At 34.3% G+C, this 16,667-nt stretch overlaps 1 protein-coding gene across 1 annotated transcript in view; it reads left to right on the top strand.

Moving 5' to 3' along the window:
* LOC306857902 (phosphatidylethanolamine N-methyltransferase-like) overlaps window positions 1-16,667 on the top strand; it is a 68,219-nt gene that overhangs the window by 37,907 nt on the left and 13,645 nt on the right. The window contains exons 4-5 of the mRNA XM_079398171.1: window positions 10,620-10,765; window positions 16,178-16,289. Coding sequence (XP_079254297.1) covers window positions 10,620-10,765; window positions 16,178-16,289 — 258 coding nt within the window. The remainder of the gene's footprint in view (window positions 1-10,619; window positions 10,766-16,177; window positions 16,290-16,667) is intronic.

Raw genomic sequence — 16,667 nt, 5'->3', positions numbered from 1 at the left:
AACAAACGATGCATTATGATGTACTTAATTAAAGAAATAGTTCACCTAAAAATTGAAATTTGCTGAAAATGCGCTCACTCTCCGGCCATCCAAGATGTAGATGAGTTTGTTTCTTCGTCAGATTTGGAGAAATGTAGCATTGCATCACTTGCTCACCAATGGATGCTCTGCAGTGAATGGGTGCCGTCAGAATGAGAGTCCAAACAGCTGATAAAAACATCACAATAATCCACAAGTAATCCACACCACTCCAGTCCATCAGTTAATATCTTGAGAAGACAAAAGCAGCATTTGTAAGAAACAAATCCATTATTAAAGGCCACCTATTTTGCCCCTTTTTACAAGATGTAATATAAGCCTCAGGTGTCCCCAGAATGTGTCTGTGAAATTTCAGCTCAAAATACGTCACAGATCATGCATATTATTTTGAAAATGCCTATTTTGGGTGGAAGCAGAAACACGCTGTTTTTGTGCATGTCTCTTTAAATGCAAATGAGCTGCTGCTTCCCGCCCCCACATTGTGCTATTACATCAGATACTCTGCCAAAAACATCTGTTTGGTTTTGATGATCATGTCTATCACACTTAAATCATGTGTTTTAAAGCCATATCACTTTAGACTTCTGATAGAGGGTTTTCTGAGCTCACACATCTGAAGCACGCGCACATGCAGAAAGTGGCTGTCACATGGCATGTGAGCATTAAACTAATTTCTCTTTCATGTCTCATTGCTCTTAAATTGTCAAATACACACAAGTTTATGTTAAAAACACACACAAGTTTAAGGTACAAAAACACAGTTATGTTTGTGAAGTTAAACAGCTGGGAAAGAAATTGCATGTTTATATTAGATATGTGTATAAAGTGACAGCAGTGTAATATACGGTACCTACTGCTGTCTATGTTAATATAACCCAAACAATAAAACAAAAGCAGAAAATCACTCACTGCTCTGGACTAAATAACGCCTATAGCTTTTAATAAGACATTTCTTATTTGAATGCTGCTTTTAAATGAAGATAAACATGGCGGATTGTGTGCGGCTCACTCAGGGCAGAGTTTCAGCTAATAGTGCAGTGTCCGTCAACAGTGGTGGGTGGGGCTTTTAAAGTGTGATGTCATACGTTCCGGATTCTGTGATCAGTAAGCTATGAGACACTGCTTATGATTTATGGGGATTAAAAGAAAAAAGTAGGTGTATTTTTATCATAATAGGCAGTACTGCCGCTCCCTATATGCAGAGTATGCAGTTTGCGTAGGGCACCAACTTTCAGGGGGCACCATCCCAGTTGCTCAAAAAAACAGCTTTCGCTCTATATTAATAATAAAATTAACGTATACATAAATAAAAATCTAAACATGAACACACACACACACACACACATGGATGCAAATAATCATAATTGATGGACAGCTATGCCTGTGGAAAGACATCAGCAATCCAGCACAGAGAAAAGAAAAAAAGATGAAGCCCGTACATCACTTTCAGGTAGGCTACATTCATAATCGTGTGAAACCTTTTTGGTTTGTTGACATTAAAAACCTGTTTTAATGTCGGTAATAATTTAACCACCAACGACGCATCTAATATTATCTTTGACTTTCCATGTTCTCTTACAATAATTAGCCATGGTTTTACTACGAATAAAACCAAAAATAATGGTTCTTGTAGCCATGGATGGTAACTACAAATTAACCATGGTTTTGTTACTTCAAACAATAGTTTACAAAGAAGTATTAAGATAATATTTTTATTAAAGTTAAATATGTCGACTTGTTGAAAATTGCTCCTGTTTCTTTGAAAGAAGGTGATTTACGGTATGCCCCTTACAGTCACTTGGATGGCTAAATTTTATAACGAGGAATTATGCACTAGCACGTCTTTTCATTTTTCTGTATCTCTATGGGGACTCATTCAGCTCTGGTAAACTGAGCGCTGTTTCAATCCCCAAACAGACCAAACATTATTAGCATACAGATTGACATCTAGTATATTTAGCCGCATTCCATTTATAATTACATTTACATTAGTGATGAATCATACACAATAATAAATACATTATGCATGCAATGATTAATTACACTGTGGTTGCGCACAAATCCTCCAAAAATTGATGCACTGAAAGGCAGTGGATAAAAGCTATTCATAGAGTCTCGGAGGATCTGAAGGTTCCCAACTCCTTTGACAGTTAAACAAAAGCAGGATTTAGCAGGATTTCATGTTGCAAGCACAAATAACTTTCCCTACAAGCATCATAGTGATGGTTATTATTGGTTAATCTCATGATAAAGTTAGTTGCACTGTTCCATTTGTTCTGCCAAGATACAATTTCAGCACCTAATAGCACTGAATCTCAATGCATTTATTTAATTTAAGGAATTTAAGAGTGTTCATCACTTTATTTTTGTAATTTTAGACGTCTCACCATGTTCTCACACAATGTTGAACTGATTTGTTATGTTCTAGATCATAAAATAAAAAAAAATGTTGTAGAATTAGGACTTGGAGAAAATTGCCTTTAGAAAGTGCCTGTGAATTTAACAAATATTTAACAAAGAAACAGCAAGTAACATATTACACTATCACATATCAAATCTCGGCTGCTTGATTAATTTTCATTGCAGAATGTAACTATATTATCGCCCAGCTCTAATCTGTTATGTGACTATAAGGCATGAAGATATTAAGAAATTATAAACATGAACATCATTAGTTTTTGTAAAGCTGCTTTGAAAGAATGTGGATTGTTATAAAGTAATAAATAAATTTGACTTGACCATTTTCGTCTATGTAAAGGTAATCAAGCTATAAACACGAGCAGTTAGTCTGTTGGATAAAACTTTCATAAGTAAAAAAAACAATCATGGAGGTGTTGAAAATCCACAATTTTATGTCAAAGATTTAATGAGATTCTGCTGCAAATGTGCAGTTTTCCCCAAACAACTTTCTGAGCCAAAAAGTTCAGCTTTTGTCTCAGTGCAACCAGTTCAATATTTTTCTCATGAACATATGTGAGTGCAGGAGAAAGCAGCAGATATTTTCTATTGGATATGATCCACAAATCTTTGTGAGACTCCCACACCAGCAATGCTAAAGGTCTTGCGTTGGTAAACTACACCTGATGTGCTGATAAAGGCTGGAGAAATCCTTCGGTAACCTTTTCCAGTCTTATGAACATCAGGATCCTGTCGCCTGCTGTCCATAAACATGTTTAACAAGCTTTATTTCACTGGTTTTGTTGAGATAGTCTTCTGAAGGTCAGGTCAGGTCTGGTCAGGTCAAACCCACGCTGGAAAATGTAATTTCAATGTGCTTAATTAAAAATCTCAGAGGTCTCAACATGCTGTACCCACTTCTGATGCCTACAGATTTCAGCAGGAACATTTCAAAACTGTAATGTTTCTCAATCATTTAAATTACTTCTGCAATCGTCTAACATTTTAACCTAAAGTTAAAAACATTAACATCTAAACATAATTTTCAATAGACTGCCTTATACTCATTAGATGAACCAAAGTTTTTCAGCTGTCGGTTGCTAGTTAATTTAACTTATCAAGTTGTCTGTGATTGGTTGCCTTATGTTTTTAGAAAGTTTATATCTCATAATTCTTATTTTTCCTCACAGTTGCTTCTTGCCATCATCGAACACTCATTTAAGGTTAATCATTGAAGACATTAATTAAATGACCGTTAAATGTAATCTTTAGCAAATTTCAACCTGAAATCAAGTTTTAATACTGTATTTTATACTGTAAATGTTTTGAAGCCTAAATTCCCTTTTAAAATAAGTTTAGTTTTTTGACCTATAAATAAATAAATAATAGTATACAGTGGCATAATCAGCTATTTTGGCATATTAATATCATAATATGCCAAATTGTTGAACTCAACAATTCTTATGACAATATGACAAATTGCACAAGGTGACAGGGGAAAATAATCATTTGCACACAGTACAGACTCTGTATACATTATATAGTTTTGTTTATTAGTTCACAAAAATTTCAGTTTTTTTTCTCTACTATATTCTATATATTGCATTTTTTTTTATATTAAATAAAATATTTATTTTTATTCACACAACTTGATAATTTATTATATACAATATATATATGTACGTGTTTCAATTCCAGTAGGATGGACACTATGTAGGTCAACAACCACAAGCATCTTCAAATCTTCAAGTGCTAATGAATGGTGGAGGATCAGAGGAAACAGACAAAATATCGACTGCATCCCATGATGCATTGTGTTCGTGTGCATTAAACTCAGGCACTTCTGAGACTAGTTTCTCCAGACAGAAATAAGACAAAGAGAAATGAAAAGCATATTATTATCAAGCAGGGCTTTGTATTGATCATTGGGAGCCTGTGCGTCACACCTTAATGCTTTCCCTTTCCTTCACATTGAGACATTTCACAGACGTTAGGATGAAACACACTGCGATTGATCACAACTTAATCAAAATCAAAGCAAAGTCTGCCTGTGAAGACTCTTGGATTCTGATATTCCTGCACTTTATTTTCCCATGATGCACTGACTCAGCCTGTGACGCACAAGCTCCTGTTCATTCAGCACCAGACACGTTTGACCACATGATAAAATGCTGTAGAATGGGTTTCTTTAACGCAGATGTGTCAATGTATTCAATTATGCTTAAAACACTGCGTTATCTTCATATGAAAGCCCATAATATTCTATTTTTACATGGCGAAACATGATTTTCCTACTCAGTGTTTTTGACTTGTTTTAAAGTACAAATATCTAAACACTCTTAAATCAAAGTATTTAGTCTTTGTTTTCTGAAAACAATATCAAAATGAAGCAATTTTATGCTTAAAACAAGAAAATAGAATATGTCAGAAGACAAGACTTCATCAATCAAAAGGGTTTCTCAACGTTTCAATTTGAGTGAAACAGGACCGTTTGTACTGATGACACACATTTAGTTGTTTAGAAGCTGTTTCTTTGCTGAAAACCCCCAAAACACATTCAGATGTGCAGCAAACCCAGGGATAAAAAATAAAGATGGCCTAAACTACATAATTTTTCATGAACAAATGATGAAAACATTACCTACATCATCATTCTTACATAATCCTGTGGGTGCAGATGTAGGACTGATGAAGCCCTATTAGTCTCTGATAGTCCACGCAGGTGTGCAATTGGCAAAATGAAGGTCAACAAAATAAATGGGCCACATTTTCAGGTTCACACACACACACACATGGCCTGTAATAGCAGCAGACGTGAGACGTGAGGTCAAACTCCTGCTATCTTCAGACTGAGGTTAGGTAATACTGACGAGGAGAGTGTGGACGTGAGATCACACCACGCCGCTTCAGATCTCTATAAAACACAGGATGAAATAGAGACAAACGTCTAAGCAGAGAGAATAAAAAGGTCATGTTTGGGTTCTGGAAAGACGGCGAGCAGTTTTACTGTCAAAAATGAGTGCCTCGTAAGGTGAAGAAAAGCTCAGTTTCTGGAAAGATTACAAATGTAATGGGATAATGGACTTCATTACTTGATGAAAGGAGGAAAATATACTTTAAAAACCTATTATATCAGCTGGTTTTCTTCCTATTCTGCTAGTTGCTAGGAGTCTATTGCAGCCTTCCAGAACCACAAGTAAAAAAAAAAATTTCAAAGTTGTAAATAAAGATTACTTGAGTATGAAGTATTGAAACAAGTAGCTTTATGTGAGTTTACGGAATGATTGTGGATATAAAGAACAAAAAAAGTGTATTGCCAGCTGAGGAGACTATTCTAAAAATATGTTTAACTATATTTCAATTTCGCCTAAGTATGCAAGCTTATTCCCATAACAGAATTAAAAAAAATTGACTTTCTGACTTTTTTTTCAGTTGTATAAGTACTTAAAGTACTTCATAAGGTACTTCTGGACTTTTTTTTTTAACAATTTCACATTAATTGTGATATATAAACACAAAATTGCTAGAAAAAAAAAAAACTTGAAATTGTGAGTAAAAAACTATGAATTGTGATTATAAACTTGTAATTGTGAGGAAAAAGTGCAAATTGTGACACAATGTAAAAAAAAAAAGTTGAGCCAACTTAAAATTTTAAGGCAACCAGCTTCAGCAGATTTTTGAGTTTTCTCAGCTTGTTAAGTTTATACAACAAAAAGTTGAAAATCTCCTACAAAAATAAGTTGAGAGAACTCAAAAATCTGCTGAAGCTGGTTGCCTTAAAATTTTAAGTTGGTTCCATTTTTCTTTTTTTTTTTACAGTGCATATGAACTTACAATTTGCAAGAAAAAATGCTAAATTGTGAGAAAAAAGTATGAATTGTGAGATATAAGCTTGCAATTGGAAAAAGTAAAAATTTTAAAATATAAATTCCCTGTCGTGAGAAAAAAATTCTGATATATGAGATATAAACTTACGATCGTAAGAAAAAAATGCTAAATTGTGAGAAAGTATGAATTGTGAGATAAACTAGGAACTACAAGAAAAAAGTCACATAATATTAGACTGGACAAATCCATGGTGGCAGCCACTGAAAAGTAATAATTTATTGTGGGTAATTGAAATGATTTGATCTTTTAGTGTTTAAGCGGTGTGTTTTTGCAGGGATGATTTTCTCAGGCCTCACAGAGAGGGATTTGGCAGCTCTTTTTGGCATAATGCATGTTCTGCTGGTGTCATCTGTATTCCTCAGTGAATTATGCAAACCATCAGCCGTGTGGAGCTGAAGCTGAACTCATTGGCGCCGGTAGATGTAATAGTCCTCTGAAAGTCATAATTAGCAACTTTGAGGTGGTTGAACTTAGCTTGAGGTAGATGAGCTCAAGATGAAGACTCATTTAAAGCAGTCTGAAGGTGAAGTGTCATTTCGGCCTAGTAGAGTTACCAAAGAGAATTGCAATAAAATAAAAAATACTCAGACTAAACAATGTAGGAGCCAAATGCATCTTTCTCCATTGACACCCCTTCAGAAATAGTACAAAAAGTAACATTTTGATAGCAACATCAATAGCTGCAGCCAAGCAACTACCATTGAGATAAATGATTCTCCAGGTATTATAGATCTTTTGATACACACACACACACACACACACAAATAAATCCAAAAATCTCCTCCCATCTACTATTGGTTAAAAAGATAATCCCGCCCGCAGTGTTGACAGTGATTTTCCATTGGCTTTTGAAATATTGCAGAAAATGTGACCAATAATTTATGATTCTTACATGTTTGTCACTACGATTGAGCTTTGACTACTCTTTCAGTCTTCATTTAACCCTCATACACACACACATTACCAGTCAAAAGTTTTTGGACAGCAAGATTTTTACTCCAAGACTGGAGTAATGATGCTGAAAATTATGCATTGTCATCACAATAAATTAGCATCAGGATGGGGAGCAGAAGATAATTGTTTAAAGCTTTTAACTGGTAGTGTATTATATATATTTTTATTAAGGGAACAACATTTTGCAAGAGCTTTAAGACCCTCTAAATACACTATATTTACAAATTATTTACCATCTTTTTTTCTTTCTTTTTTTTGTAAAATTAATTGGTTAAATGCACATTATAATGTGTCAGAAATGTTTGTCCAATGTATTTAGCCTTTTCTTTTTTGTTTGCCACTTTTGGGACTGAATTCTGATGAACATGATTATAAACATCTGAAGAACCATTGCAGCATGAAAAATTTAAAGTTTAAACGTTAATGCAAAAACAAAAAAGTTTATGCTTATAAAATTAATTTAGTTCGTTTGAAAACTTTTCAGAATAATTTGTATGTTGTTCTGATGTTGTTTTGTTAGAAATAAATGTAGGTTTCATACATTTGGGCTGTTTTTGAGCAATCATCCGCTATAAATTCAAAGCAATTTAATTCATTTCCACTCATTTCAATGGGGTTATTATTGGTAATTCTCAGATTATATATTCTTATAAATTACATACAATTATGTATTCAAATACAAGTTCTCATCAATATAAAAATATATATATATATATATATATATAATTTTCATAATATATTTGTTGTTGTTGTCATTGTGGTTCATTTATAATTTGAAATTCTAGAATTTTTCAATTATTTAAAAAAGAGATAAATGCAGTAAAAATGTGGTAACATTCTAGTTCTACCTGTTCAGTTTGATGACATTTAATTTCCCAACAACCTTTGTAGTCTTTATAAGATACTTGTTAGCTTTTTTCAAGATAGTAAAAGCAAATAAACAAAAAAAATCACAAGGGATATTGCAGATGTGTGTTATGTAGTAGAATATAATGTGGAAATATCTCAAGCTTGTCTTAAACAGAAAAACCCAGTCAAAAAACCGATGGAACTGGTGCTAAAATACAAATTTTCAGATTTTTGTCCAAAAAATACATCATCCGTACACCACTCTGTTGGGGAAAATCAAGCTGCTAGTTACTTGTAGGTGTTTTAAACATGGTATGAACAACTATTTTAATGTTGAAAAATGACACTTTACCTTTAAGATGTGTCTTTATCTTTGTTGAAGTGGTCAAATCTTTGTGTAGCCGTGACCCAGAGACCTAGAAGACAGACAATATGCTCCCCTCCGTAACACTGACCTTCCTTTATGTTCCTCTCCGTTCTCGAAACCTCTTCATCCCTGACCAGGTGTTTTTCAAAAGATCCAGTTATTTGTTTTCAGGGCCTAAAAGAGAGATGCAGGAGAAAGGCGCAGGGATAACTACTCTTCTCCTGTCTGATAGATCTTCCCTGCTGATAGAGAGAAATAGCCTGGACTGCTGGACGTGTTCGGACGCTCTCCTCTGTGTGGATGTAGGATATAGAGCAGTGGGACATGGGCTCTTTATAAGGCTTTGTTGGGATTCAGCTTGTGCGATGTTCACAGTCTCTTCACTCTGTTTCAGTTTAGCATTGTTTAAAGCTTAAAGGACAGAATCGCCACCTGTGGCGTGGACACCGTGAAACAAATATTAATGCTTTTTGCTGCATTTCCGCTCATCTCAAGTTGTTTGTGGCAAAGAAATAATTTTTTATTCAGTATTTTTGTCTTGTTTTCCAGTACAAATATCTAAATGATCTTCAAATGACTTGAGATATTAAAACTTATTTTCTGAAAAATGTATGAAAATTAAATGAATTTATACTTAAACAAGAAATAAATGTCAGAAAAAAAATCTACCTCTTTGCATTAAGATAATTTTTCAGATTTTTTTTTCTCCTTGTTTATATTTTGAATTTTTATATATTTTTAATAGCAAGCGGGACAAAAATGCCTTTGCTTTCTGGGGAAAAAAACAGAGCAGCAAAATAAGAATAATAAAAAAAAATCTGCCAGTTGATTGATTGATTGTCTGTGGATTTTAGTAGTTTTAATGTTTTACTAAAGCAGCTACTTTCAAAACACTATAAAATAAATATTATTGTTATTTTGATATTTCATAAAACAAGACTTCATATCACAACTTTAGTAAAATACTATTACAGTTATTATTAATAGTTTGAATTAGTTTCTGTTTTTATATCTTGTTCTCATTTTAATTTTAGTCAAAGTGTTAGTCATTTTGTTGTTTTTATGACTTTTTCTTAGGTCTATATAGTTTTTTCTGTACATCAATGAAACTAAATGAAAATGAAAGATTTTGCATTGGCAGCTAGCTGAAATATAATAAGGTCAGCTTTTTATATTGAGTATATTTCAGATATTTCTATTTCAAGTAGCACATTTTACTTAATATATGCCTCTGAGGAAGCCACAAGACGGGTCATTATACTTATGTCATAATCTCATTTACATTTAGTCATTTAGCATAGGCTTTTATCCAAAGCAACTTACAAATGAGGACAATAGAAGCAACAAAAGAGCAACAGCATGCAAGTGCTATGACAAGTCTTAGTTAGCCTAACAGTTTGCAAGTTTTTTTTTTTTTTTTTAGAAACAAGTAGATAGAATAGAAAAAAGAAAGTTAGTGTTAGTTTTTCAAGAAAAGCTAGCAGTTAGAGAATAAATATGCAATTGATAGAGGGTCAAGTGTGTGTGGTTTTTTTTAAATAAAAAGACGACAGACAGATAAAACAGAATTAGATTAGAGAGTGCTAGAGTTAGAGGGTCAAATAAAGATAATCACAGAGACCACAGTAAATCTGTCAGGATTACCAAAACTCAGCACCTCAGAAACAACGTGTGCTGTTAAAACTGATGATGCATCACGGAGAACCTGTTAAAATAACTGCATTGCATGCTCTTGAATAATAATTTCCATTCATTTTCTATTGAGGTCAGATGAGTTGGAGTTTTCCAGTGTGCAATCAGCTTCATTTCAATCAGTCGAGTGACTAAAGCATCGAAGCAGCCTGCATCCCATCTGTACCTCCACACGGGCCAAAGGAAAACCTCCAAGCACAGTCTTACCAGACGCTTCTGTAAAAAAATCTATCTTTCTGACCCACTTTTGCTTCGGAACATATAATCAGTTTACTGTATGTCATTCAGACAAATAGCTGCGGTGGGATGCATCGCTTCTTTTTATTCGCACAACCATATTACGAGAGCAAACAAAGGCAGATTGGAAGGTTATATTTGGACTTCTAGTGATTTTCAGTCTCTCTTACATTTGTTTTCTGTGTTTGTCTGTCAGTATTACAGTGGCCATGAAGGCTCATCCTCGCTGGGAGCTGCTGGAGAACGCACATATGTTCTACACAGGAGCAGCTCTCATGGCGCTGGGATCGGTGTTTGTGATCAGCAGCTTCATGGCTCTGGGCGTCACTGGCACATTCCTGGGTAAATCATCCACTCATGCTCCTGTACCACATACACACTTACATGCACATGCCTTACATACACTAGGGCTGTGCAATTAATCGAATTCGATTATCATTAGTGGTGCAATGGATCACAAAACTCACAGTTCGGATCATACTATGGATTTTGTGTCACGGATCGGATCAGCAAAAAAAAAAGTTTTGTCAAAAACAAGTCAATGTTGAAATGTGTTGTGCTGCCCAATATTTTTGTGGAAACTGTGATACATTTTATTTTTCACGAGAACAGCATTTGGTTGAAATAGAAATATTTTGTAACATTATAAATGTCTTTACTGTCTCTTTGAACATGCAATGAATCCTTGATGACTAAAACCACTAATAAAAAAAAATCTTATACATGGTCAGTCATCTTTTAGTCCACATCTCCAGGTTTTGGTCCATGTTTCATCTCTACCCGAGGTCAACAATACTAATCCAACACGTCTAAAAGGAACGTAATGTTCTGTGAGGATGTTCTATCACACTGTGATTGTCAGCGTTCACACCTCTACAGCTGACCTATACTGACCATTCTGTACCTCCAATTTAGTCCATGTTCAGCAGGGATCCGACACCTGCGTCTGACCAATCACAGTCAAGCACTCACTAGAGCTCTGAGATGTGGGTCAGCCACTTTTACTGGAGCAGTTGATGGACGGAAGCATTTACTGTGCCTTTGCTGTTATAAAACCCATGTTGTGCTGTATGTTGTGCTTTTTTTAGTTCTCTTTCTGTTTAAGTCTAATAATGCATCTGGGTGTAAATTCAGTACCTGGATTGAGATGCACAACTAGGATGCACAATTGCTGTTTGAATTGTAATTGTAATTTATTAGGAAGTAATGAAGTAATTTTTAAGAAAGTTTACAGGTACATCTAAAAAAAATAGAATGTCGTGAAAAAGTTCATTTTTTCTTGTAACTTATTTCAAAAAATGATTCATTACATGCAAAGTAAAACATTTCAAAAGTTTTTTTGTTTTAATTTTGATGATTAGAGCTTACAGCTGATGAAAGTCAAAAATCAGTATCTCAAAATATTAAGGTTCAATGACCATGGTGTTACTGCGCTTGATTGGCCAGCAAACTCTCCTGACCTGAACCCCATAGAGAATCTATGAGGTATTGTCAAGAGGAAGATGAGAGACACCAGACCCAACAATGCAGATGACCTGAAGACCGCTATCAAAGCAGCCTGGGCTTCCATTACACCTGAGCAGTGCCACAGGCTGATCACCTCCATGCCACGCCGCATTGATGCAGTAATTCATGCAAAAGGAGGCCCAACCAAGTACTGAGTGCATAGAAATGCATAGGGGTGGTGATGGCGCAGTGGATAAGACACATGCCTTTGGTGTGAGAGACCCGGGTTCGAATCCACTGTGAGACACCAATGTGTCCCTGAGCAAGACACTTAACCCCTAGTTGCTCCAGAGGCGTGCGACCTCGGACATATATAGCAATTGTAAGTCGCTTTGGATAAAAGCGTCAGCTAAATGAATAAATGTAAATGTAGAAATTAACATACTTTTCAGAAGCCTGACATTTCGGTTTAAAATATCCTTTTTTTATTGATCTTATGTAATATTCTAATTTTCTGAGACACTGAATTTTGGGTTTTCATTATCTGTAAGCCTTAATCATCAAAATTTCAAGAAATAAAGGCTTGAAATATTTCACTCTGTGTAATGAATCTATATAATAAATGGGTTTCACTTTCTGAAATGAGTGACACAAAATATTGACCTTTTTCATGATATTCTAATTTTTTTAGATGTACCTGTATAAACACACACATACTATTTGCAAACTAAAAATTACAGTTATGCATTAAATATAGGAAATATAAATAATATAATAAATAATAATATTTATAATAAAATAAATGAATTAATGCTATATCAACACCTATTTGGTTATTTGCTTAACCCTTTAAGTGCCTTACCATATAAAAATAATAATCATTAATAATCATAATCATTTTAATCATTAGTTTCACAGTAAAGATCTAGTAACAACACTTACTATTTTTTTACATTTTATATGTAACAATAAAATTATTAGTGTTGTTTAAAAGGAAAAATGTATAATTTATCAGAGAGTTAAAATGAATCTGAGGACAGTTGTGTCACTTGTTAAATTAATTGCTAGAACTTTACATTAAGGTCTCATTAGTTAATATTAGTTGATGTATTAATGAGCATTTAATTTGTTACAGTACTTATTCATTTTTGTTAACATTGGTTTTAAAAAAAAACTGTTCATGATTAGTTCACATTAGTCCATTAAATAATATGAATATTTAAATAAATAGAAATAAAATAGCAACTTTTGTATTAGTAAACACTAAAATGAGCATTATCTGAGATTAATAATGTTTTAGAAGTATTTTATATTGTTAGTTAAAGTGTTAGCAATGAATGTCTGGCAGCACAAAGCTCCTCTTCCACCTGTTGACCTGCATTATTATTATTATTTGCATGAGTAGTTTGTATTGCTTTGTATTTGTGAATGAAGTGTTTTCATTCATAACATCTGAGCGGTATATGCTGTATTTACAAGAGTGATGGCAGCGCTCCATGATGTATGAGCTTATATAACGACAAATTTGCACTCTGAAAAATGAACCCTAAATAAAAGAAACTCGGACAAACAGGTGCATGTTACCGTCAGACTTTTGTGCTAAACTGGGTCAGAGAGAAAGGGGAAAGGAGGGTTAAAACCCAGATATTGCAGGGCTGGTTATATAGTCCTGATGACAAAAGGTGCTCTACTTCTCTGAAGGGCAGCGATTGGAACCAGATCACGAAATCCAGCCGGCCTTTTGTTCAGGATGACCTGGAAACAGAGCAAAAGCTAGTGAAGTTATGAGTCGTCAACATGCACATAATCACTTTTCTCCCTGCATGATTATTATTACAGTATATCGCTGATTCACTCCCGGCTGAATCGTAATTCTTCATTAAACAGCTGATTTTTCATAGAACTGATTTGGATGAAGCAGGAGAGAATCAGTGGTGTTCCTGGAAATCTTTTTTTTCCAGGCCTGTTCCTGCAAACCTGGAGATTTGGGAAATCAGTGGTCGGTTCAATCAATCTGCTCGGTTTTTGTAGCAGCACAGATGAATCCCACAATCTTGATTCAGCATTTTGCAGAAATAGAGCAGTTGAAAGAAATATTAGTAAATTATTGTAAATACTAGAAAATTAATTTATTTTTTGTTTCAGTTTGTACGGAAACATTCATTGTAGCCATTGCTAAAAAACTAAATTATTAATCATGTCAAAATGTGAAATATAAAACTATATATTAGTGCTAACGGTCGGAGGGGTGTGTTTAAGGATATTCTGCCCAAGCCGTAAAACTGACGTCATCAAAAAAGGAACGCCATTCCAGAGCGGAAGTAAATATTCAGATTTTGATTAAAGATTACCAATACGAATGCTGCGTCCCAATACTATGCCGTAAAAGTATGTACTCTTTTTGTGAAGAAAAAGTACATACTTTTGAGTATGTAGCAGAATAGTAGGCAAGCTGTGGGACAAACTACTTCGTCAGAGCTGCTTCTTTAACGGACGCTCTGTTGCTTAGTTACGTGCATCCTGCAACTGTTTAAAGTGCCCTGTCAATCATCTTGTCACAGTTAACATCATCCACATTTCGTTTAATATGATTTCCTACCGTATAGGAGAGAAAAATAAAGAAGCACATCGCGGGTCTTTCATGCCGAGAACTCTGCTCATGTATACATTTCATATCATTATAAAAGTTCACAGTGTTGCTGCAGATGAAATATAATGTGGATAACATTAAATAAATATTTTTTCATCAGGTTAGATATTGATTATTTATCACTCAAATCACTTTCTCTACCCGTCCGTCGGTCGCGCATATCCGCCATATTTGTAGTTTTTTTCTTATTTTTAATAACAAAGATAAACTAAAAATGGCTATATATGGTGATTGTTAATATAGTAATTAATATTAAGAAACGATGTAGAGGAAACAATGTAATGTTGCTAGGTGGTTTTGCTTTGGAACCTTCAGAAAACTTTAACTTGATTTTTCTCAGAAGTTTCTTTGCTGACTTTGTTGATTTCAAACGTGTATCATTTTTCGTCCGAGTCCAACAAATTATATATCAATTTGAAGGTATTTTAATTCAGAATATGACAATAAAAATAACTCATTTTTGAAAATTTACTCATTTTGACTCATTTTGCCAGCAAAGGTCTCACCAGCCCAATCTCACAGCAATTCGTACATATTTTACGAGGTGGCTAAATCGTACGTATTTTACAAGTTGCCAATTCGTATGAATTTGCACGAATTACCTACACCTAACCCCGCCCCTAAACCTACCCGTCACTGGGGTTTAGACAAATCGTACTAAATCGTACGAGTGAGGTCTTGGGAATTCGTACGAATTAGCCACCTCGTAAAATATGTATGAATTGGTCGTGAGATAGCATTGGTCTCACACACACACACATATTAGTTCTGTCAAAATTAGGCAGTTAAAGCTGCAGTCTGTAAGTTTTTCCTCTTTGTCGCCATCTCTGTTTGAAAACCTGGAATTGCAGCTGCTTGCGGAATTATCTTGCTTGCGTGGGTTGTGAGTCGGCACGGCTCCAGCGCGGATGTTTTGAGGTGAATGTGTAGCTGTCAGTCACCACACCGGTGTGAATCCTGTACTTAGTAATCACAGATTCTAGCCTATGTCTTGGAATATATGACCCAAATAAGAATTTTCACCGTATATTGCCGTCTGAACAAGTAAGTAACAAGTCTGTCATGTTTGTTCTGACCAACTGAGGAAAAAAGCATTACAATAAATTGCTCTACCAATGGTGATTAAATCTAACAATCGGTTAGCTCATATCACATCAAACCATGCAAAGTATTATCATTATTATACTTTATTCTCAAAGTATTAATGTTTACAACATCAGCACTGCGTGACTATGAGTATAGTGTGTATTAGCGTGTAAATTTCAATTTCTGTACAGTCTAATCTCTAATTGTCATACCATTCGAATTTCATAAGAAATTCTTTTAACCCAAAAATGCATATTATCAAATGTTTGTTATATACTTACTGTGTTATTTTGTGTGCAACAGCATTTATTTAATATATTTTTATATTTATTTATATTTTTGATATACTGAATTTTAATCATGACCTATTTCTATAATTGCAATATATTTATAGAGCTGAGAGCTGAGGATATGAATATTAGGATGTTAATTGTGCAGCTACTGTATATATGTGACCCTGGACCAACAACATGTGACATTCAGGGCCAAAATTAGCTGCTTCCCTGGAGTTTGTGTGTGAACAATACATGTGGAATTATTTGATTCATGATTCTGTTTTTATCCTTAAACAGGGGACTATTTTGGCATCCTCATGGATCAGAAGGTGACTGGTTTCCCCTTTAATGTGATGGAGAACCCCATGTACTGGGGCAGCACTGCCAACTACCTGGGCCTGGCCTTAATGTGAGTCTGATCCGCCACACTCCATTCAAAATGTCTGAAAACACTAATGAAAATACTTGTGCTTTTAATAATTATCATATTATATTATCAGCATAATTTGACTGAAAATTTGAATTGAAAAACTGTCAAACTCGATACATGAATTAAGAATGATCACATGATTGACATCAATCGGATGATCTAAAAAATATTCATCAGCATGAAATGAAAATTCACCATTGTCTATTTTCTGAATTCATATTATAGATGTTATTGAATAATTCTTCCAGTGTGCATGTTTCTTTTTTATTATTGTTTCCTAATATGCTGATTTGCTGCTCTGATCATTATCACTGTTGAAAACCACTTTTGCTGCTTAACATTTTGTGTAAACTGTGA

Source organism: Barbus barbus (assembly GCF_936440315.1).
Source record: "Barbus barbus genome assembly, chromosome: 38".
NCBI lineage: Eukaryota > Metazoa > Chordata > Actinopteri > Cypriniformes > Cyprinidae > Barbus > Barbus barbus.
This window is presented reverse-complemented; position numbering and strand designations above follow the sequence as displayed.